At 38.9% G+C, this 25385-nt stretch overlaps 1 protein-coding gene across 1 annotated transcript; it reads left to right on the top strand.

Moving 5' to 3' along the window:
* Positions 1-1833: 1833 nt before the first annotated feature.
* Positions 1834-25385, top strand: LOC131228541 (DNA-directed RNA polymerases II, IV and V subunit 3-like). The gene is made up of 3 exons (XM_058224266.1): positions 1834-2394; positions 12998-13235; positions 24826-25385. The coding sequence occupies exons 1-3, from the start codon at positions 1934-1936 to the stop codon at positions 25099-25101; spliced, it is 975 nt and encodes a 324-aa protein (XP_058080249.1). The 5' UTR covers positions 1834-1933; the 3' UTR covers positions 25102-25385.

Genomic DNA, 25385 nt, shown 5'->3' with positions numbered 1-25385 from the left:
TCTATACCATTGACCTAATCTTGCTAGATTTTAGTACCTACACTATCAAATATATATATATATATATATATATATATATATATATATATATATATATATATATATATATATTAGATTCATAAGTATTCCACAATGGGCCCTAACAAATAAACGGGCAAAATTGATGATGGGACTATTTTGTGTAAACAATCTTGTCTGTCCATATTAAAGACCATTAGTTATAGGGTTAATACTTGTCAATTTGAAGTAATGTATGCATGGTAGCCAATAAAATGTGCCCCGGAACTAATCAATAGGCTAGATCAATGGATTAGATTCAGTGTCCCAATGCAAGTAAGTGCACCCTAACTTAAAATGCAGCAGTGTCCCAATGCAAGTAAGTGCACCCTAACTTAAAATGCAGCATTTCTTAAGTGCACCATAACTTGTAATGAGCGCTTCTTAAGCAAGTGCATCATAACTTATAATGCAGCATTTCTTGTACGTGCACAGGTGGACATTTCATTTTTGTCTCTCCGCTCAGTTGTGCATTTAATTTAAGAAACTCTGTTTCCATATCCAAACCTCATCAGAGATTCTCACTGCATCCCAACCTTCCACTTACGTAGGATAGGAACACGTGTCAAAGTTAAGGCCATTCATCGAATAAGACCTAAAAATTATTAAATCATATTGATTAATAGAGTTACACATGCCCAATGAATTGGACTGTTGAATTGAATGTCTTTTCCAACAACCTACGCATGAACTTGGATTTGCATCTCTCTCATTATCTCGGTTTAGCGGCACTTTTGTGCGTATTTGTGAAATAGGATGAAAGAAAAAGAAACAGCAAGCAAGAGGTAATTAGAGGAATTTTCATTTTTATTTTTAGATTTTAGTTTACGGCCATTTTTGGATAACCTAGACCGTTCAAAAGGTCAGACAAAAAAATCTAAACCATTGATCTGATGTGACCCACCTTTTTCACTGGATGTCCCACCATTTTGGGAGATTTTAATTTGGGGACTTTTTATGGAGTCGGAATCCTCTGTTATCAGGTCAATAGAGAATTCCTGTTACCCTTTGATTTCATGGGTCACACCTTTGAAATTGAGAAGAAATTCCATTATCTGACTATTATATTGTTGGAGATTTATTGGACGATTAAGGATAAAAGTATCCAACGGTCATATTTCTGATGTGTACGGTTGCCGGGAAACGGGTTGACTGATGTGCCAGGTGTGGGTACCGACGGTTCAAAGTAGATCAAAGTTGCATGGCCCTAAAATGATGTATTCATTATATCCACACCGTTCATACATTTTGCAAGATCATTTTAGAGCACTACTAAAAAAAACCGATTCATATCAAAAACTTACCACAGCACAAATAGCAATGGGACAATGATCCTCACCATTAAAATATTCGTAGGGGCCATCATAACGTTTATTTTCCATCTAATCTGTTCATAAGGTCATACAGACCTGGATGAAGAGGAAAAACAAATACCATATTCATCCAAAACTTCCGTGACTCCCGAAAGGGTTTCAATGGTAGACATTCAATCCCCCACTGATTTTTATAGTGTGGTCAACTTGATCTTTGGATCTGTAGTATTTTTTGGATCAAGCCTTAAGATGATCTCTCCAAATGGAAGGACGGTTGGGATATAACACATACATCATGATGGGACCCACAAAAATTTGGTGACGTCAAAACACTAGCCAGATCGTGGTGTGTGGTACACCATCCAATCCGCTTCCCAATTTCTGCGTGTCTGCGCATTTAAGCTACCTGAGTATCATGTAACTACCCCTTTTGCAAGCTTATTTATGTATTTTATTTTTATCGTCCCCCCCATTTAGGGTTTATATGGTCTAGGGAGGGAAAAATCGAGCCCAAGCCAAAACCCTCGAGGGCGAGCGAGGGACGAAGAGAGAGAGTCGGAGAAATGGAGGGCGCGTCATACCAGCGATTCCCAAAGGTGAAGATAAGGGAAATGAAAGACGACTACCTGAAGTTCGAGCTGCGTGAGACGGACGCGAGCATGGCAAACGCCCTGCGGCGAGTCATGCTTGCCGAAGTCCCCACCATCGCCATCGACCTGGTAGAGATCGAGGTGAACTCGTCCGTCCTAAATGACGAATTCATCGCCCACCGACTCGGTCTAATCCCCCTCGCCAGCGACCGTGCCATGTCCATGCGCTTCTCGCGCGACTGTGATACCTGTGATGGCGATGGTGCTTGCCAGTACTGCTCCGTTGAATTTCACCTTAATGCCATGTGCACCACCGAACAGACCCTTGATGTCACCAGTGCCGATCTCCGCAGTCTCGATCCCACTGTCTACCCTGTTGACGCTCTGCCACGGCCTGCAGATCCTGCCAACGGATTCGATCCCTCCGAGCAGAGGTCCCCCACCTTTCCTTTCTCTTGTTATTATCTTCTTCCTTTTATCGTGCTGCTGCGAAAAGATACTGTCGAAAATGAGCTTGTTTTGCCTATGTTTTGACCCTGGATGGGGCAGCATCCATGGCTAGGCCTTTGACACAGATTTTGAACCGTTTGGGGCAGGCCTATTCGATATTTTGCATTTGCTAGGTCCAGGCCTGGCACATGGACAGCTCTCTCTGTAGGGGTGGCTGGTCTGCTCAACCTGAAGGGCCAGGGCTTGGCCAGGGCCAGTAACCCGGCCAGTTCCAGCCCTTTGCTCTAATGTTATACTATATAGTACATAGTTACTACTAATGTAGGCTATAGTGTGCTTGCTCTAGTGTGTGTGTGTGTGTGTGTGTCTCCCTCTCTCTCTCTCTATATATATATATGTATATATGGTAATATGAAGAACTTCAATATTGTGGTATAGTGGATGATATGTAGGCACCTTATAAATTGTCAAAAGTGTGGACCCCAGTTTAGATGGTGAACTGTATGTTGATGCATTTGTTTAAGTTCATGCGATGTGGTGGTGAATTGGGTTGGGCATATGCTTGGTTGATGAATAATCTTGTTTGATATAGGCATGGCAGAGAAAAACCTCAATACTTGGGAAGAGCATGATGATTCATAAACACACACTCACCAATTGTACATGTAGCATGTTTTAATCTCTAAATTACAGGGCCAGCCTGGCCTTGTTCCGGTCCTAGCCCAGCCCAATCCTCTATGGCGAGGGCTAGGGCTGGACCACGGCCAGCCTTGGCCCAGCTCTAGCCTGGCCCGTTGCCACCCCTACTATGTGTCGCCCCATTTGTATTCGAATTGTTAGTATTCTTGTCTTGCCAAAAATAAGCTACGATTCCATAATTGTGCTTCGGTGATAATCCTGACCTATGGTTTTTGGAATGGAATGTGAGCCATTGGAGAAGTTCTTTTCCATGTTCCCAAAAACCATTTAACCATAGTGATGGCCAGAGTCATCCATTCATTACATGGCTAGCGTATGGAAGGGCCAGTGCAAGGAAGTATCCATAGCATGGACGGTTCTGATAATTGGACCGTCCCTGCATGTGGGCCTCAATGGGGTGATAATGCAAGCTAGTTTGTAGCCCCAATGAAATCACAATCGAAGAAAGAAATTTACATGCAGGAAATAAGGAACGTAGACACCAAAACACAAACACACACACACACACACACACACACAGAGACAATGTCTGTGACCAGAGGAGCATCTCTTCCCCCTGTAACTGCTATTGGAAAGAAGTATAAGAATATCTCAGATTTTTTTTTATATTATTTTTTTCAGTAAAAATCATAGCATTACACGTGTATGATTTATAGCTGTGCTTGAAGACCTAAGTACAAGTCTCTTACTGCTTGGGGATCTGAATTTTCCTGAACTAATAAAAAGCAATTTAACAATTAAAAAGTAGTTATGCTCTTGCTGTACAAGCTGTATAGACAGTTGTATGATGGTTGACTTATGGTTTATCTTTTGGGTATATTCTGCATGTTCACCATAGGCATATTATCTGTAGCATGCAATCCAATGTTTAGGAACTGGTTTTAACATGACCATGGTTAGATAGGGCCCACATTAGGCATGTGTTTGAAATGGGGATTGACTATATAAATTTATATTTCAAAGTTTGGCAAGGGACCCGAAACGATGAAAATCTTGAACAATATAGAAATGCCAAATATATTGCTAAGAAAATAGTGAGTGAGACTAAACTTAATGTTTGATATCTTTACAATAGATCGAGGATAAGAGAGTGAGAAAGACATGTGAAAAGTAGGAATCTAGATCATGTTACATGCATTGAGATTTGAGAGCTTTGATTAGAGGGTACTAGTCAAGGATAGTGATATTAGTGAAAGGTGGGGAGGCTACTTTCAAATCTTTTTAGATGGCAATCACTTTGAGAGTATAGGTATAAAAGGAACCATAAACTCAAATGATGTCGAAGTTGATAGAATTTTTGTAGTATTAGGATATCGAAAATGAAAGAAGATGTGGGGTTTGGGCGAGTGGCCAACATCGTGGGTTTGCTCCCTACAGACATGGGTTTGACTCCCCTTCCCGACATTACCCGATGCATGTGGTTGCGGGTGATTGCGTGCATCTGTAGGGAATAGTCTTGCCTAAAAAATGTGGCAGGGACACCCCGTGTTTAAAAAATAATAATAATAAAAAATGAAAGAAGATGTGAGAAAGATGGAAATAGGAAAGGCCCTTTGGACCAGATGGTATACTAATAGAGGCTTAGAAGTGTATGAGAGATATTGGTTATTTTGTTTGATAAAGTTGTTCAACAAGATTGTAAGATGGAAGAAAATGCTAGTTGAATGGAGAAACGGTACCGTGGTACCTAATGTTAATAAAAGAGGTACCGCGATACCTATTTATAAGAATAAAGGAGACATACATAGTTGCACTGACTATCGTGGGATTAAACTTATGAGCCATAAGATGAAACTTTGAGAAAGAGCGAATGTGCAAAGATTAAGGCATGAGATGAATGTATTAGAAAATCAATTTGGTTTCATGTTAGGAAGGTCTACCATTGAAGTCATTGTTTAACTTTTTTTTAGAGATAACAAAAACTTTATTAGAAAGCTTGCAAAAGAGAGAAAAGAATACAACCAAAACCAGCTAGCCTAAACAAATCGACTAGAGGCAAGAATTGCATTAACATAGACAACCCAACTAGAAACCAAAAACTCTACTTTCCTAATAACCTCTTTAATGCTGGTTTTCTCATTTCGGAAGCAACACCCATTCCAAGCACCCCAAATAGCCTATAAAATGATCAAGATGGTTAATCTCCACATAGCTTTACTAGCCTTGCTAACTTCACCCCCATGCCATGCCCACATGAAGTCGACCACTGATTCCTACTGAGATAATTGATGGAGAAATATAGGGATGGAAGGAAGGATCTCCACATGGTCTTTATTGACTTAGAGAAAGCTTACAATAGGGTCTTTAGAGAGTTAATCTGGTGGGTATTGGGAAAGAAAAGAATTTCAAGAGGATGTATTGACATGGTTAAGGATATGTACGAGGGAGCAATAACAAGCGTGAGGACCATAAGTGGTGAAACAAGTGAGTTCCTAATTACTGTAGGCTTACACCAGGGTTAGCATTGAGCCCATACCTTTTTTGCATTGGTTATGATCCGTTAATGAGGCATCTGTAAGAAGAATTCCCATGGTGTATGTTGTGTGCAGATGACATAGTTTTGGTTGACAAGATGAGGGAGAGTATAAACATAAGGCTAGATTTATGGAGGGGTGCTTTAGATTCTAAAGGATTAAAAATTAGTTAGTCTAAAACAGAGTATATGGAGTGCAATTTTAGCGAGGAATTAATTAAGATTGCTGACCAAGAAGTTTCCCAAAATGACCACTTTAAATATCTTGGGTCAAAAATTCATGAGTGGAGAGATTGAGAAGGATGCTGCCCATAGAACTCAAGTGGGGTGGAAGAAATGGATGTGCCTTTGGAGATTTATGTGATTGTCGTGTACCACTCAAACTGAAAGAGAAATTTTATACAATGACTATAAGAACAACCATGCTTTATGGGACAATGTTGGGCAGTTAGGGAATAACATGTTCATAGGGTGAATGTAGTTGAAATGAGGATGTTGAGATGGATGAGTGGCAAGATAAGGATAAAGTTAGAAATGATTGCATTCGAGGGAATTTAGGAGTAGCACCAATAGGTAATAAGATGGGGGAAAGTAGACTTAGTTGGTTTAGTCATGTACAATGAAGAAACTTAGATGGTTTAGTCATGTGCAATGTAGACTTGGTTAGGAGTGAGTTGGTACAAAAGGTTTAAAAGGGCAAGGGGAAGGCCAAACAGGATGTGGGTGGAGGCAGTGAGAAAATATTTGATGACCTAATGGTCTAGTTGAAGTTTTGGGCATTGATTGTAACTAAACATGGGTGGAGATAGTACGAAAAGATGTTTTTTTTTTTGAAGATTAACAAAATTTATTAGAAGTATCATTTAAAAAAAATTATTAGAAGAATGTCAAAGGCAAAAAGAGAATAAGCAAGGCTTGCTACAACCCAAAGAGAAGACAAAAACAAAAATACAAGCCAAAGGCAAAAGAAAATAGGCCAAGCATGCTACAACCCAAAGAAGGAAGATAAAATACATGGGTCAGAGATCGGGAGGCATGACGACTACTTCGCAACCTCCCTTTTGATGAAGGCAAATAGAAGTTCTGGAAGTAGCCATTGTTCCTCTCTTTCCAAATGGCCCAAAGCGTAGCTAGGATGGCCAGACACGAGATAGCTTTGTGGTCCTTCCCAGCTCTTCTTTCGTGCCAAGCAAAGAGAATATCCTCATTGGTGAAAGGCATAACACGAGATGTGGAAAAGAGCTAGAATGTAGGACCACACCCTGCAGGCAAAGGGGCAATGGACGAATAGGTGGTTTATCAATTCTTCATTTTCCATACAGAGCAGACAAACATTGGGAATAAACATCCCTCTTTTCTGCAGGTTTCCAACGATGAGGATTCTCCCCCTAACAAGAAGCTAGACGAACATGACAACTTTCAACCTCCATAGGACCAAGTCTCCATAGGACCAAGTGAAGGAAGGAAAATGGCACTGACCCCCGAAGGGGGATCCATAGAGTAGTGTGAACCATTAGCTAATCGAAAACCTGCTCAAGCTGTAAGGGACCACAACAATGAGTCTTCGACTCTCGGGGAGGGGCAAACGCCACTAAAAAGCTCTAGAAGCCCAAGAAAGTCATCCAACTTTGAATTCGATAGATTTCTCTTATATGTTCAACAAACCAGATTTCGGACCTAGCGTCAGAGAAGCAATTGGCTACAGACCTATCTGAGGCGGCTAGGGGGGGGGGGAGGTGGGGGCAACAATCCATATAAAAACACATGGGACCTTACCAAGAGAGAAGGAGAAGCCTTCTTACATCTGGGTCCTACTTTTGGCAATGGCCTTCCACACTCCAAACGGCTCTGTAAAGAGGAGGATTTGGAAAGCTCGTATTTGCTAGCAATGGCCAACCTTCGAACCGAACCGCCAGGTCCATTTACCAAGAATGGTTGAGTTCATCATGGCCAGATCTAGGATACGCTTACAGACCAGAATTTGCCTCTTTAGTATTATGAAAAAGGACAATATCATCAAAAGATTGAATGTGGGTAACAGAGGGACTAAAATTCACCACCTTGAACCCACTAATGAGGGTAGCAAACACTCCTTTATCTAACATTCTGCTAAAGCCTTCAACAAAAATAACAAAAAGGAAAGGGGAAAGCGGGGGGTCACCTTGCCACCTTTGGAAGATTGAAAGAAACCTTTGGGGGGAACTATTATCTAAAGCATAGAATTTTGTAGAAGGGTTGTAGACCCAAATCCATTTATGCCATTTCGACCCAAAGCTAACATAACGCAACATGTAGTCTAGGTAGTCCCAAAGGGCTTTGTCTTTGTAAGGGAAAATGTAGTAGCTTTGATTTCCTCCTTAGAGAAAGGGGGTTCAGGGGCTTTGGCTTCCTCCATAGAGAGAGTTATCTAGCCTTGGTTGGGACTGAAAGTTGTGTGGGTTCAACCCAACCGACCCGTGACTGACTCGACATTGGGTTGGGCTCGAGCAGGATGTATCGAGTCCGATCTCGGGCTTGGGTTATACAAACACCAACCTGATAAAACTTGGGTCGGGCTCAGGTTGAGGTCTTGGGTTGCCCGACCCAACCCGAACTCGAACAATATATAAGTTATTTATAAATTATAATTGAGTATGGATCATCTATGTTGAAGGCATAGGAAATTTCAGTGCTGTCGGGTCTCATTGGTCCACATCATTTCCGATGACTCAAGCTAACAAGATATGCCGGATTTCTCTCTCCTAAACAAATTGTGTGCTATGCAACACGACTTTTAAAAGGAGTAGTTGTCCTGTATTTTAGCTTGTTTGTTTAGAAAAAAATGAATTTTTTTAAAAAAATTTTATTTATGATAAATAACTACGTATATAATTAATAAAATTATAGATACAAAAAATACCATGTATATTGAAATATAATAGACTAATGTAATAATGGAAATATTAGCATGTATCCACCTGACCAACCCAACTAACCCGACCAGCTCGCTTGGGTTGGGCTTGGGATGAGAATTCCCAACCCAAGGTTGGGTTGGGTTAGGGTTCAGGTATAGTAACCTTGGGGTGGGCTAGGGTTGAGCACCAACCCGACCCGACCTGCCCGACTTTTCCCAACTTTCAGCCCTAGCCTTGGTTGAGTCTAACTTTCATAGGATAATAAGCTAGTATAGAAGGAAACAACATGTTCATAGACCTAACGCTTGCACTCCACTCTATTACCATTTATGGAGACACTAATCCTATTGCATTGGGTCCCTGCATTGGCAATGTAGTGGAAGAAGTGGGTGTTCTTGTCTCCCTCCTTGAGCTATAGAGCACGTGATTGCTGCCTCCACTTTATCTCTTCTTGCTTGACCTTAGCTCCATCCTTGAATTAAAGAGCATGTGATTGCTACCTCCTTGAGCATAGAACGAATCTCGAGACTTTTTCTATAGAGAAAGTTGCCTTCTTCCTTAGCATCCAAAGATTGGATAGCCGAAAGGATTTCATTGATGTTGATGTTGATACTCCCGAACATCTTCTTTCTCCAGAACACCAGTTTATTTTTTAACAACTTGAGCTTTTTGCTAAGGACAAACCTCGGGAGACCTGAAACGAAGGAGGACCACCAGCTATTGACCATGTAGGAAAAATCATCCATTTCCAGCCACGATTGCTCAAATCTGAATGGCTTAGGACCCTTTCTCTCCTTGACAAAGTCCAACAAAATTGAGTAATGATTGGAGGAGGGCGGGGTAAGCCTCGTTGTGAGACTGTTGGAAAGGATTTCAGCCAGTCAAGGGAGACCATGAGTTTGTCGAGGTGAGGGAGGATAGGGGAGCTTGACCATTTGACTACATATATTTCACATCCAGGAGAGGAAGGTCCACAAGTTCGTTTATGCCAACCCAGTCGGAGAAGAGTTTTATGCTTTTAGAAAGATCAAAGATGGCTGCTGTTCGACTTCTCGAAGGAGAACCGAGTGATAGTGAAGTCTCCTCTAAACGTCCATCCGGCTCTAATCCAAGTGTCCTCTTTGACCCAAGCCTTGGTATCCTAGGCTACCAAAATACCACCAACAAACCCCTCCGCATTGAGTGTGAAGAGACTTGATGAAAAGCTCATCCATGAGTTTGAAATTGGCATTAGTCTCTCGAACTTTGCTATAAAATATCTTCAACTGCATTGAAAGACTGATGTTGAAGGCCTCCAAGTTGCCTGAGTGTCGCTTTAACTGAATTGAGCATCATCTTCCTCTTGCATTCTTGTTGCTTTTCTTTAATACTTGCTGCATTGTTGCAGGACAATTAACCACTTGCTCTAAAAGCTCGAACTGTTAGAGTATGGCGAATTAATCCCTTTATCTCATAGCCCAGGCCCCACATCTCATGGGTTAGGACCTCGGCCGAACCCCCCTCGTGGGCTCCAAATCACATGGTTACCGCCTCATATGGGTCGCCCACCTCGAGTGTGTCCCCGCATTCCACAGGCTATCTCACTCGAGCTCGGTGTGAAATGCGCATTAATCTCCCCCTGGTGACGAGTCTCGAACACGAGACCTCCCCCGTGGGCCTCGCCCACCCCGAGTGTGCCCCTGCATCCCACAGGCGATCCCACTCGAGCCCGGTGTGAAAATGCCCTTGGATTATGCATGGGTTGCACGGCTTGCATGGTCACCTCCTTTCATTTTTGGATAGTTATGGCGTCTTCTCTTTCGCTCTCACGTGTCCTTTCATCTTTCCATGGTGGATCCTCTCTCATTGTCTTGAAGATGGTCTCTCTCCTCTCATATGTAAACATGTAGGTGTTGGTGAATCCACAATATTGCATACAATGGTCTAACAACCACGGACGCCCCTACAACACATGACGAACCAACATTGGAGCAACTTCATCCCAAATTGATTCCATGTACTGTGGCCCTAATGAGCAAGTCACTAGACATTGCTGGTTGATTGACATGGATTCCCCACTGAACCAAGTGATCTGTTAAAGTTGTTGGTACCTTTTTGTTCAAAGCTTCAGTTGGTTTACCATCCATTGTGACACGATATTGATGCTTCTGCCATTAGTGATGGTATCCTTGATAGTATTTCCTTCACATGACACATATCCATGGGAAACTGTGTAAAGCCAATTTTCTTTTGTTTCTTCGTTAGGATCTCCTCTACTCATTGAACCACAAACACTATAGGTTCTTCAGTTGATCTACCATCCATTGTGACACGTTATTGATGCCTCTGCCATTAGTGATGATATCCTTGGTAGTATTTCCTTCACATGACACATATACATGGGAAACTGTGTAAAGCCAATTTTCTTTTGTTTCATCATTCGGATCTCCTCAACTCATTGAACCACAAACACTAGAGGTTCTTCATTCAATCCCTTTGGTGTGATCTTTTAGTCATATGTATGGTATGCATCATCATCCTCCGGCTTTTATTGCCATTTGCACAGTCTTCGTCTTCATCCTTTGCCTTCTCTTCTTCGATAGTCTCGTCACGATAATTAAGGAACTTTGAAGGAGATACAGCTGAGATGTGTCCTATACCTTGGCACTAAAATGCGTAAGTGTTGAGGTCTCTTTTCAATGTTTTTCTCTTTTCTCGTGTGACCTAGGACGTAGATTTAACATGTGTGCCCTTTGGTTTTTGCCATTGGTGATAATAGGCGCACCTGGTTTCTCCTTGAAACATGGTACTGTTGCTAGAGGTGGTTTGCTACTAGAAGCAGCCGGGCAACTCTATTTATCTTCATGCAATCATCTCCCCCATTGTTGCGCTTGACAACCACCTTCCTATGATACTCCTGAATTTGTATCACATTCTGAACTCTATTCAACTTCATGCAATCACCTCCCCCTTTAGTTTTAATTTGTTGCAGTATCAAGGAACTCGTTGCAATGCTGTCTCAAATAACTCACATTGAATTGTCAAGCCATAGTACTTTTGTGATTCCTCAGCAATCATGTTCTCTTGCGGCAATGAAAGGCTATCTTCAATAGTCATGTTCTCTTGCGACAATGAAAGACACAAGTTGCCCATATGAAAGCAATGAAATAACACAAAGTCAATGAAGTACTCACTTTATGAATCTGATAATGAGAAGAACAGAAAGGAAAGATGAGTCACCAAAACAGGAAAAAAACAGAAACGAAAGAAGCATTGAGGTGATGACTCGAATATTCCATGCAAGTAGTGAAGTTTCTGTAAGAGGTTGATGGTAGTTGTTATATAATAATCGATGGGGTTTGTTTTGATAGCCCTGATTTTGGGGCTGAAATGACCACGCGTACCATTTATTTGTGTCTGGATAGATGCAACAACCCTCAAAGGCTCTCCATCTGGGCGTAGAAGTGTAGATTGTGCTGTAGACATTGGTGACTAAGTTCAATCATATTTCGAGATGTTGGTATGTCAAAATTTCATGGGAGAAGGTTTAGCTTGTTGGTATTATCATCTTAGTGTTGCAGAGGCCATCAGAGCATCCTTACGTTGTTTTGTCAGATGTGTAAAAAGCGAAGTTTGCTGCCACATGCTTGTCCTAATTCCTAAACACATGGAACTTCTTGTGACTGATGTTTGGCACTCTTGTCTCTATCTACTTTTGGTCCCATCAATTATCTTATGCGTGAGACAGAACTGTTTTCTTTTGGTGCTATGTAATTTTAATTTTTGACTTCAAAAGCCATTGTGGACTGTGGAATTTGTTTATTGCTATCTTATTGTATTCCCTTTCATATATGTAAGATGCAAGATCTTTTCTTTGAAATAGTTCCTAGGCAAGGTGTTCCATAACTGTAATGGTGGCCGTAATGGCCACCACCGTTACCTTTACGACACGGGGCATAACGGCTGTTATGGCCCCATAACGGCCGTTATGGTCTCTCTTTTTTATTTTTTATTTTTATGAAAAACCCTCAAAAAAACTTGTATCTGCCCGGTAGTGTTGATTAAAAAGCATGAAAAACCTGTGTTTGTCTCATAATAGACAATTACGAGGCTATTATGGCCTTTATAGGGGACTTAACGTGCCGTTAACAGCAATTATGGATCATTTTTTTCCACAACGGCTGTTACGGCCATTATGACCCCCTAACGTGTAACGGTTGCCACCGTTACCTTTACGTAGCGGCCTTTACAGCACACCATGTTCCTAGGACTACATGGCACTCATCCACATTTAAGTATCCTCTAACCATTGAGTTCGTATCTTATTTAACTTGTTCTTTGTTTATTTTCGTTTTATTTCTTCCTTGTCTTTTGGCCTTCGTTATTTTATGTGTTTGCAGTTCCATAAATCTTTGTTTAGCTAGCTTTTGTAACCATAGCTGCGTATCATGCTACTGGGGTTTTTATGTATTGCCTTTGTCAATGCTTTCTATTTGTTTTATATTTTATTCTGGAATGTATGATTGTTCATGTTATCATTAGGGGCATTATAATTGTAAAGCTACGTCGTGGGCAAGAATTGAGGTTAAGGGCGATAGCGAGGAAAGGAATTGGCAAAGACCATGCAAAATGGTCACCTGGTGCTACAGTTACTTTTATGTATGAACCAGAGATTCATATAAATGAGGATTTGATGGAAAAGTTGACACTTGAGGAGAAAAGAAACTGGATTGAAAGCAGTCCTACGAAAGTTTTTGACATTGATCCAAATACTCAACAGGTTGGTCAGCTTTGCCATTTTTTCATTGAGATGACAAAAGTTATTTTCTCACATATCGCTAGAACTTGGAAACTATCATATATTATTGGAATTTGGAGATTGGAATGATTTTTTACCCATAAATATTTAGGTCTCAACATTTTCCAAAAATGCTCATTGGTTGAACCGTGGTGTACCATTCACTGAAGCCATGTTAATATATTGTGTCTTTTCAATATATATATTTTGAATGGTCGGTTCTTTTCAATATTGTTAGAGTGGATTTCTTACCAATGAGGATTTGCTTTTGCACATGTCATCTCTTCTTCTTCTTAACAGTATCACACTAACTGTAGTTGTCTTGATGTTAGAAAATGTAGATAGGGTAGATTTGTTCCAGTGTAGCATATAGCTTACGCTATGTAGCACATATAGCTTATGGTACGTAGTGTAGCTTAGCCTTAACACTATTTAGCTCATGAAAATAGCTTAAGTTGCGTGTAGCCCTTGCTACATGCTAATTTGCATATGCTACACATTACATAACCTATGCCACATGCTACTTAGCTTACGCTAAAAGTTATTTTTCAACAAAATATTAAAATCCAGTAATGTTTTCAATGATTTCTGACATTTTTCAACAAATTGCAGCCATAATTAAAGATTTAGAAAGTAGCGTGTAGCTTATGCCTCATGCTTCCAAGGGGTGCATGCTATACTACATGCTATGCAGCTCATGAAAATAGCTTAAGTTAGCCCATGCTACACGCTAATTTGCATATGCTACACACGACATAACCTACGCTATACGCTACTTAGCTTACACTAAAAGTTATTTTTCAACAAAATATTAAAATCAATTAATGTTTTAAATGATTTCTGACATTTTTCTATTTTCAGTAAAAATGAGTTAATTTTTTTCAATGATTTTAGCAAAGTGATACAAGTTAACTATGTTAAATCAGTTCTTTTGCCCTTTCTTTATATTTGTAAATCTTCGCCCTATTTTTCCTATTATTTTAGGCTGTGTTTGGTTGCACCAAATATCATAAAATTTCATTATTAATCAGTAATTTGTGCAACATGTCATGAAATTTCATGGTATCTGGTGCAACAAATCGCAGCCATAATTAAAGATCTAGAAAGTAGCGTGTAGCTTATGCTTATGCTACACGCTATGTAGCGTATGCCTCATGCTTCAAAGGAGTGAATACTACACTACACGCTATTTGCTATTTAAAACAACAATTTGTTCTATTATTTGATGTTGAGAGATTCTTAGTTTCTTTCAAGTGTTTGGTCAGTGTTTTAAATAGCGGTAGCGTGTTGCATAACGTTCAACCCTCTATAGTGTGTAGTGCAAGTAGCATAAGCTACACAATACTTCTATTTTTTAATTTAAAAATAGGAAGAATATGATAAATAGTAAGAAAAAACTATATATATATATATATATATATATATATATATATATATATATATATATATATATATATATATATATATATAATGCCTAAAAGATGATTCTTTTTTTCCAAGTATAAGCATGTTCAAATAATTTTTTAATCATCATTTATTATTAATGTCTACTTGAAGCCACATACATAAACCAAATCAAATTATTATCACATCTACAACTTCTTAAGCAAACTATAATTAATAATGTCTAATTGAAACCACAGGTCACAAGTACGAAAAGAAATTAAAATCCCACAGGTTGAGAGTACTAAGTACAAAATACAAAATATAATTACCTTTGTCAAAAAATACAAAATATAATGGCCACTTATTAAAAAAAAGCCATAGTGTACGCTACACAAGGTGTTTCGTTGCGGTATCGGTGAGCGTAACTGTACCCACCGTTACCAATACGGATATGCCTCGTATCGGCCGATACGGGGCCGAAACGGTCGATACGGGGTGTATAACGGTGCAAATTTTTATTTTTTTTGGTCAAAAAATTATGGAAAAATATCCATTAAATCTGGAATATTCTAAATATTCCAAATATGCATTCATTTATAATTTGGAACATGTTTATGGTGATGTAACGGTCCACTCTTTGGTGAGAAGTTGTATCGGACTGCCTGATGAATTTATGAACCTGACAACCTAGAGATCTTTTATATTTAATTATCTAACTATATAATATCAATATGAATTAATTAGAATGAATCTAATACCAAAATTTCTCATATTTGTAGGTATTGGTGTATTACATACCCTGTGACTTGTGTACATTTTATTTCAACATACAATCTAGGGACTTTATGTCCAATTATGTAATTCATATATCTAACAAATTAATATAATATTTCCCAATAAATCTTAAGAAAAAATTTGAAATTATATTCAAGTAAATAGTGTTATCGATTTAGAGCTGATTTGGTGGACCATTCGATGCCCCAAATCAACATTAAATTCATGCAATCTATTGGCACTTATATCACTATTGGATTGGTGGATATTTATTGAATAGTGAAGAATGAAAACTATCAAATGATCCTATTTCAGAAAAACAAGTGTTTGCAAATTAACGGTGAAAATCATTTAAACAATTTAATTTTGGAATTGTGACTTGGCAACAATAGTACCATAATTTAATTTATTAATTTTTAGTTAATGTATGCGTCATGGACAATTTTTACGGCCATGTACATAGGGCCCACCATGATGTATGTATTGTATACCAATGACATCCATCCGTTTTATCAAATCATTTTAAGGCATGGTCCACAAATGAGGTAGATCCAGATCTAAGGTGGACCACTAGTGGGTGAGGCCTTGAAATTGGGGTCCACCTTGATGTATTTGTATATCTGTGCCGTCAATCTATTTTGCTAGCTCATTTTAAAGCATGATCCAAAAAATCAGGCAGATTTAAACCTTAGGTGGACCACTAGTGAATGATGCCCTGAACATAGGACCCACCTTGATGCATTTGTTGTATATCCATGCTGTCCATCCTTTTTGCCAACTCATTTTAGGGCATGGTCCAAAAAATGAGGCAAATCCAAATCTTCGGTGGACCACACATTAGGGATTGAATTCCCACAATTAAAACTTCTATTATTATTATTATTATTTTATTTTTTTATTTTTAAGCTGCGACTTGTGTTTTTCTTGATCCGGGTCCATGCAACCTTATCAGGTGTTTTGATGGTAAATAAACATTACAGTGGACCATAATAAGTTTTTAACAGTGGGCATTCAATCCTACTGTGCGGTCCACTTGAGATCTGGATCTGCTTCATTTTTGGGACCATGCCTTGAAATGATCAAGAAAAACAGGTGGGTGGCATGGATATGTAATACAACACATAAATCAAGGTGGGCCGCATGCACTAAAACAATGCAAGTGCACAGTGGGCATTCAATCCTACAGTGCGGTCCACTTGAGATATGGATCTGCTTCATTTTAGGGACCATGCCTTGAAATGATTAGGAAAGCATGGATATATAATACAACACATAAATCAAGGTGGGCCACATGCACTAAAACAGTGAAAGTGCACTAAGCGGCATGCGCTGTAGATGACTTAACAAAATAAGGTGCGTGGCTGTTTTACAGCCACACCACCCGTTCATTTTTTTCGAGACTGAGAGAGGGAGAGAGAAATGAGAGGGAAAAAGAAAAATAAAATGAGAGGGAAAGAAAGAGAAAAAGAGATAAGGAGAAAACGAGAGGGAACAAGAGAGGGTGGAGAGGGAGCACACCAGAGGGGAAAGAAGAAGAAGAAGAACTAGGAGGAGTTGCAGCAGCGCCGCGGGGAGTTGCAGCAAGAAGAAGAACAGGAAGTGAAAGAAGAATCAGGTTTTTTTTTTTTTTCCTCCCTATTCTCTTTAAGGGTTATTGTTACGGGCCCACAACGGCCGTTATGCCTTGTAATGGCCGTTACGGCCCCCGTAATGGCCATTTAGGTTCCATTTTTTTAGGCCTCCCTGATTCAGCCTCGTATCGTGTAACGGTAACCGCCGTTGCCGTTAGGTATCGGCCGTTACGGCTGATACGTAACCGATTTGGGACACCGTGATGCTAGATATGCTACGCGCATGCTACGCATGCTATGACGCTACGCGTACGCTACATACACTACACATACGTTACGACCTGTGTGGCATACGTTGCAAGGGATTTACACTATTTGCTAAAGCTACATAGCGTTGTAGCTACGCTACGCTATGGGTGCTATTCAAAACACTGATTTTGATTGATCCAAATGACATTTTCATCATCATCAATCTCATCATCTAAGCCTTATCCCATTCCCAACTAATTGGGGTCGGCTGCATGAATCCTTTTCTGTTTGGATCCATGTTGGAAGTTATGGCATAAGTTTGGCGCCAGCTACAAACCTGATGCAAACCTCCTTTATCCGGGCTGGGGACTGGCAATTAGAGTATAGAACTCCCATAGGCGCAATGTAATGTACTATCATATAGGTTGATTATGATCAAGAGCTACTAGTCTATTACATAGGTTGCTTTCAACCAGCAAGTTGATTACAGTCGGTGAGTTATCTAAATGAAAATTTGAGGGGAAAATATTTGCTTTTCAATCTTTGCATTAATTTTTTTTTTTTTTAAAGGTTGGCATTGAGGTGCCTTTTGTGTTTTACTGTCACAGAAGGGCATGTGGTGACTCACGCTACCCAAGAGTTGCCTGCATCTCCATTTGCCACAGATATGACATCAGCATAACATTGATGCTTAACAATTTTAGAGTTTATCATTATTGGAACAGGAAAAAGTGGGTGTAACATGAATATTCAACCCTAATATACAATTTCCTGTCCTTGTTTAAAAATATTAAGAATGTCAAAAGTGAACATTCCTGTGAAGTTACTGGTGGTTTGATGTTTCATCCATGTGTAGCGTTGTAGGATTTCTCTAGCAAATTATTTCTCAAGGTGTCTGATCTTCTGTCTTTCTTTTGGAAGAGATAACAAGTATTTCTAGAAATTGAAATCAGCAGATTGCAAAGTATATAGGAGGAAACATCAGTTGTATGCCTACAAGAAATGTAGAAATCAGAAAAAAAATGTAGAAGTCAGAATGCTTGCCAAGTCGATGCCTCTAGGTGAACATAGATGCAGCCAAACCATTGGAAGCTTGCATGCAATGGTATCTAATTTATGAACCTGGGCCCCATGGGAAGACTTCTTAGAGATGATAGATATGGTTAAGATGACTTCTAGTCATCTGGTGGGGATTAATTACTCAAATGAAGTTGAAGTTAGAGCTTGTTGTGAAGAGCTTTGCCTCCTTTTGGCTTCTTTATCTGACCTTAAAATTGTTGAAGTTGACACTAACATTGTCAAGTGGGGCCGGGAGGCAGATTAGGAGAGACTTGTTTTATTATAGGTTAGATTAGAAACATCCCTTCTCCTTCACATGTTTTGGTGACTAGGTTGAATAAATTATAGAAGTATGTTGTTCTCTTCAACTCTAGGATGGGAGATGGTGTAGTTGATACTCTTGCTAGAGAAAGAGCCTTTGGACTATATCGGGCGATCTGTCTGTATCGGCATGCCATGATACATGATGCTGGGGTGTATTGCTATCTTGATTCTTGTGCACGTTCACAGGCATATCAGTTCATAGCAGACCATGTTGGTCGATACGCATGTAATGTGCGCTGAGCTGCCAAGGCACATAAAAATGCTGTGCTCTCCCTTTGTACTTTTTATCCCCTTTCATTTTCACTTTTGTTTTCTTAATTTGAGCTAGGATGAAGGATAGACTACGGTTTTTTTTTTTAATTTAATTTAATTTTATTTTTTAAAATTTTTATTATTTATTATTATTATTATTATTATTTTAAACTACAAATATGCCTATTTTTAAGATCAAAGCCCAGGATTCAAGGGAGATTTGACGAGTTGAAGCTAGGAGGATGATTTTGGTGGAAATCTGGAAAATGGGGAAAACCATCAAGTTTTGCGTTGAAACCGAAGCTTCTTAAATGGAGTCAATAGAAGAGAAGCACTTTCGGTAGGTGGAAAAAGCCAAAATCTATTGTTGTATGTGAATGAGGAGATTGATAAAAAAGAGTAAAAGAAACCCCATTAATGATTAATATTAGTTCAAGATATTAAGAACTAAGAAATAGTGAGCCGATATAAGTAGTAACAAGTGTGTGATTGTTACTGTTAAGAAGGAGAGAATTTGAGAAAAGAGAACAATGGAATTGGGATGTCCAACCCTCTTTATTATTATTATTATTTTTTAAGTGTAATGAAATTTATTAAAAAAACTTGCCAACAAAAACTAGTGGGGGAAATAATACAAAATGGGAAAAGCCCCTAAGAGACACTAAGAAACCTAAACAGCAACAAAACACAAAACTACAAAAAAAAAAGGCCCATTCGGATATAAAAGCCCTAGCATTAGCAATCGCCGCCTCCACCGAACAAGAGATATTTCGGAAGTAGCGTCTATTCCTCTCAACCCACAATGCCCACCAAACAGCCAGGATGACTAAATGCTAATGAAGGGGGAAAAAAAACTAAATAAAGGCTAAGGGGCAAATAAGGAAAGCATGAAGTAAAGATAAAAGACTGAAGAGTTAAGGACAAAGGCTCGTAACATAAAAATTAAGGATAAAGGCCTATAACATATAAGACTTGGGTTTATGTACTTGTGGGCCCTGTCGTTGGCCCACATGCACATTGACCCACACTCCTTAAGCTGAGGCGTAGATATCAATGATGTTAGTTTGCCACACAAGTTGTCCGTCTTCCACTATAAGAATCTTTATGAATATATCCGCCAACCACTTTGAGGGTGGAACAAATGGAATGAAAACAACACCCATAGCAACCTTCTCATGAAAAAAGTGACAGTCAGATTCAATAGATTTTGTGCGCTCATGAAAAGCTAGATTAGATGCTATGTGAATAGTAGCTTGATTGTCATAATACATACACACAAGAGTCTTTAAGGAAATCCCAATTCAAAGAGAGCTTTTCAACCACATCATATCATTATCGTATTTGTCATAGTATGATGCTCAGCCTCAACACTGGACTGTGCCACAACTGTCTACTTCTTAGTCTTCTAGGTGACTAAATTATCGCCGAAAAAAGTACAGTAGCTTGCATCAGAGTATCCTTCAATATCAAGTTTATCATGACAGCTAAATAAGAGGCTACATCCAGTAGATGATTTGATGTAGCGTAAGATGCAACGAACTGCTTCAAGGTGGCTAGAACGGGGATCATGTTTCTTTTCGATTTCTTTTCATATTACAAATAACTGTTGCTTTCTCAAAGAAATTACTTTAATAAACAAGCATCAAGAGGGCCTCCTTTCGGATTGGGCGGGATATGTATAGACGCTGCCTGCCCTTTTTTAGTTGTGTTTTGAGTTTCTTTGGGCTGTATTCTTTTCTCGTGTTTCACGAGTTTTTTAATAAATTGTTGTTACCTCTCAAAAAATTGTTGCATGCATGCATACGAGCGTACATCATCATCATCAGCATCTAATTCTTAACCCAATTAGTTGGGGTCAGCTTCATGTGTGCCTGCATGAATGTGTAGATCGAACAATTGCCTTTTGTTATTGCATTGCTGAATTTAAGATAGGGAAGGGTTTAGTGCTGATTGGTAACTTATGCCAAGGTTGTGAGAACCCCTAAAAAATCTATTAATAAGTATTTCAAGTTTTCAAATGAAATACATATTTGCATTTTCCCATGTGGCACGTGAGCTGGAGGAGAAGACTTAGGTAGAGACTTCCAACAAGAGGAACTGAATACAGTAATACACCAATTGTCCTATGAAGAGAAAACCCAGGCAAAAATTCGCATGTAACAGTCCCCAAATTTAAAATGCGTAAAGTCCTTGTTTATGCCAATCGTAATCTAGCTACTGCTTTCAAAAGACGGCAGTTTAAGTTTGTTTCTATCAAATAATATAACCTTGAGACAATGGTCTAGAATATGGATGTGCTCCTAATATTGCAAAGGGAGGGGAGAAGTGGTAGATTCCACACACACCCCCCCCCCCCCGTCATGGAGACCCGTGATACTCAAGTACCTCAAAATAGGTGATGCATATGTATCATATGTTGGCTACCATCCATGTGGGGCCTCCTAGGATGAAGATTGTTGTGAACAAAGTAAAAGAAAAGAAAGGTTTCCTTTGACTGATTGAAAACTGCTTTTAAGTATATTTATACCTTCAATCAGATTGATAATTGACATATAGCGTCAATCCTCACACTTGAAGCTCTAGCCTCCAATGAGTTCTCACACGCCCAATGAGCTGAATTTATCTTTCCTTCTTTGAGGGCGAAGAACCACTTTAGTCTTCCTTTCCTTTCATCATCTCTCCTCTTTTTCACTTAAGTTGATTTTATTTTATTATTATTTTTTTAAAAGGATTTTTCAAGAGAAGAATAAGAGAAAACTTGCATTAGGTGTGTAGTCATTGTGGATATATATACATAAATTTTGGTCAAAAGACCAACTTGCTCTCCTCAAAACCGGTGCAATATATGTGTCATATGTTCGCCGGCATACATGTAGGGCCTCCCAAAATGAAGATCGTTTTGAACAAAGTAAAATAAAAGAAAAAGAGCGCTCTTGGACTGATTAGCATACTTATTTTAATTATGTTTATACCTTCAATTAGATTAATTGTTGAATTCTAGTGACATTCCTTGTATTGGAAGCGCTGCCCTTCAAAGCACTCTCACACCCAATGAGCTGAATCTTCCTCCTCCTTTGAGGTGATGAGCCACTTCTATACTCCACTTTCTTTCCATCTCATCCACTTTTTTGCTTGGCTTTTTTTTTGGACATCTTTTTTTTAATTTTAATTTTAATTTTAATTTTGTTCTTGTCTTTTCCTCTCTCTCTCTCTCTCTCTCTCTCAGACAGGCCATTCACCGAATGCCCGTGGTAAGACTCCATCCCAGGCTCATGCTGTGTCAGTAATGATACACACCAGCTGGGTACCAATTAAGAGAGGAATAGGAGAAGACTTGCCTGAGGCTTGTAATCCTTATTTGTATATATTAGATAAAATTCGGTCAAAAGACTGAAATGCCCTCTCACTTAAAGCTAGGGTTTCATCCCTTCAGTCAAATGCAGGGTCTTTAAGTCCATACTAAATAACCCTTGAAGACCGTGTTACATCGTGTCCTCCAGTCTTCAAGGGCTGTAGCAGGAATAAAATTCTGAAAGTTTGGGAGATGGGTCTTCTTTGTATTTGATGAGATGATTCCTCATCATGCCCTTAGCTTATGTTGTAATTCCTCTTTTTGGTTTTGAATTAATTCTAGTCATATTTTAAAAAGATGGTGTATTTAGGAGATTTCTTAGGAGATTTTCTAGTTTTGGGAAATTTCCCAGGATGTATTTAGGAACATCTCATGGAAAATTAAATTATCAAAATAAATAAAATAAGGGAAACTAATAAGTGATAAAATAAGAGATCTAAGAATACTTGCAAGTCACTTTTATTAGGAAAACTAAAATCACATTATTTTGATATTTGGGTAAATTGAAACATTATGCTTATATAGTCAAAATATTGCTGATATTTGTCACTCTTGACTATGAAAACATACACATACAATTTTTGAACATGACTCAAACCATGGTTCTTAATATCGGTATTGTATAGGCCGATATGAGTGTATCGTATTTGTATCGGCTCGATACGATACGTGATACGGTCCTGTTTCGGAATCGGTTGACCTGTATTGGCCCATATTTGCCGATATATAGGCTGTATTGGCACAGATATTCGTTACCCGTATCAGCAAGGTGTTCTAAAACGGTAACGGTGGCCGTAACGGCCACCACCGTTACCGTTATGATATGGGCCATTACGGTCCCTGTATTGGTTGTTACGGCCGTTTTTTATTTAAAAAAAAAAAAAACTGTTACTGGACCGTTACAAGGCTGTTATGGCCGTACCCCATAACGCGTAGCGGTTATGACCATTACCGTTACGTAACGGCCGTTATGTAACCGATTTTGAATACCTTGCGTATCGGTCTAACTAATACGGGTATAAAAGGGCAAAAACGCCCATTTCTTTCCCCCTTTTGTATCTCTCACCCTCATTTCTCCTCCAACCTTTCAAATCCCTAAAATACATCAACCTAAAGAGATTTTTGGCGCCATTAACATCATCTTGGAGGATCAAAACTTCAGATTTCACCCGATTTGAAGGATCGAAACCATTTGGGGCCGGTTTTGAAAAAATTGGAAAAGAGGCAAAAAAAAATTCCATTTTTTGCTGTCGATCCTTGTTGTAATCCATATTAATGTTTATTATAGCCCCAGATCTACTAAAAGCTTCTAGATTTGAAGATCTATTTGGGCATTTTGGGGTTTTTTTAAAAGCATTTACGCCTGATTTTTGTATATTTTTTGAAAATCGCTTATGTTTTTTTTAGAATCTGATCATAGATCTGTAGAGGCGACCCATTTCCGATCAGATCTAAAAAAAAAGTTTTTTATTTTTAAATATGTCAAAAATCTGTAAAATTTAGAATTTTTTAATTTTTTAATTTTTTAAAATTTGATCATAGATCTGGAGAGGGGATAATTTTATTTTTTATATCAGATCTACATCAAATCTGAAAAAAAATAAAGTGTTGTTTTTTATTTTTTCAAATATACTCGGAGGGCGTTAATTTTGTTGTTTTGGTGTTGACTGCGTACTGAGTGAATAGACCAGTGAGTACTGAGTAGTGATACTTCTTAGACATATTATACTATTAGCAATATGTGATATCAATTTATGACATATCTCAATAACTTATATATATATATATATATATATATATATATAAAACTTACAGTAGGTCAACTCGCTAGGACAACATTCTTACCAAAGAATGGTCCAATACACCATTGAATACATGGTCAAAATACCAAAAAAAAAATATAATGATAGATTCGTGAATATCACATTTTTAATCAATTTTTCTGATATTATTTGCTAATTTTTTGCTTCAAATTTTTTTGTTGACCGATATGGGCCTGATTCCGATATGCAATGCTGTATCATATCATTTTTCTGCGGGGCCAATATGGTGGCCAATACCATCATTCATAACCATGACTCAAACGACCACATGCTTTGGTGTTTCCAAGGAAACAGATTTTTCCGCCAGCTTCTGTATGATTTCTCAGGCTGAAGGTACAAAGATGCAAAAGGAAATTTTCACGCTGAGGAACTTTGGAGTTGGATTCCATATTAACTATTACAAACTATCACATTGGTCACATAACAATAGTTGGAAATGGTACACATTCTCGGATGCACCTTTTGGAAAACCATGCCAATCTACTAATTTGTGTTGTGGCTCGGCTGCCATGCATCATGGTCAATGGTGGTTGGGTTCTTTTGGGTTCTAAGGTATTGGTTACCTTAACAAGACTTGTGTATGTGGATATTAAAAAAATGTCATAGCATTATTGATGTATGCCAGCTTTATGCAGACTTGAATCAGCTTGGTTATTGATAGTCTCATCAAGATTTTTAGACAAAAACACGCTTCAGACAATTGCCATGTTGCTTGTCCAATCTAACCTTTCATTGCATCATTCAACTGTAGAACATGGATTTACAGTGGAAATTGTTTACAGGTGGTCGTAGTTGACCCCGAGGCTTACACTTATGACGATGAAGTGATCAAGAAAGCAGAAGCAATGGGAAAGCCAGGACTCGTGGAGATCTATGCCAGGGAAGACAGCTTTATTTTCACTGTGGAGTCCACAGGTGCCATCAAAGCTTCTCAGCTAGTGATCAATGCGATAGAAGTCCTCAAGCAAAAGCTGGATGCTGTTCGGCTATCAATGGATACTGCAGAAGCTGATGAACAGTTTGGGGAACTGGGTGCACATATGCGTGGTGGCCTATGATGATATCTTTTTGAATAGATTTGTGCTCTGCTCCTTTTATTGCTTCCTAGCTGTTTATACTTGATAGAATTTTGAAACAGGCGCTTCCTTCTGCATCTGAATTCGTTGCGGCCTTGCTTCAAATTTTGTGCAGCTATATCCTGACTACTGCACTGGTATGCTTTTCGTTTAACTTGTTCAGCTGTGTTAGATTGTGGTTTGGGTGGTGGAATACTCCCAGATTCTACCCTCATAATTTTTATGACTTTTAGTTTTCGGCCACAATCTTAAAAACTTTTCAGCTC

The sequence above is a fragment of the Magnolia sinica genome, chromosome 16 (genome assembly GCF_029962835.1).
Source record: "Magnolia sinica isolate HGM2019 chromosome 16, MsV1, whole genome shotgun sequence".
NCBI classification, from domain to species: domain Eukaryota; kingdom Viridiplantae; phylum Streptophyta; class Magnoliopsida; order Magnoliales; family Magnoliaceae; genus Magnolia; species Magnolia sinica.
This window is presented reverse-complemented; position numbering and strand designations above follow the sequence as displayed.

Bases quoted from the DNA above. Each gene is read 5' to 3' on its own strand.
- LOC131228541 (XM_058224266.1), top strand. From the start codon at position 1,934: ATGGAGGGCGCGTCATACCAGCGATTCCCAAAGGTGAAGATAAGGGAA. The intron at 2,395-12,997 runs GTCCCCCACCTT...TGTTATCATTAG, and splicing joins TTCGATCCCTCCGAGCAGAG to GGGCATTATAATTGTAAAGC. The intron at 13,236-24,825 runs GTTGGTCAGCTT...AATTGTTTACAG, and splicing joins TTGATCCAAATACTCAACAG to GTGGTCGTAGTTGACCCCGA.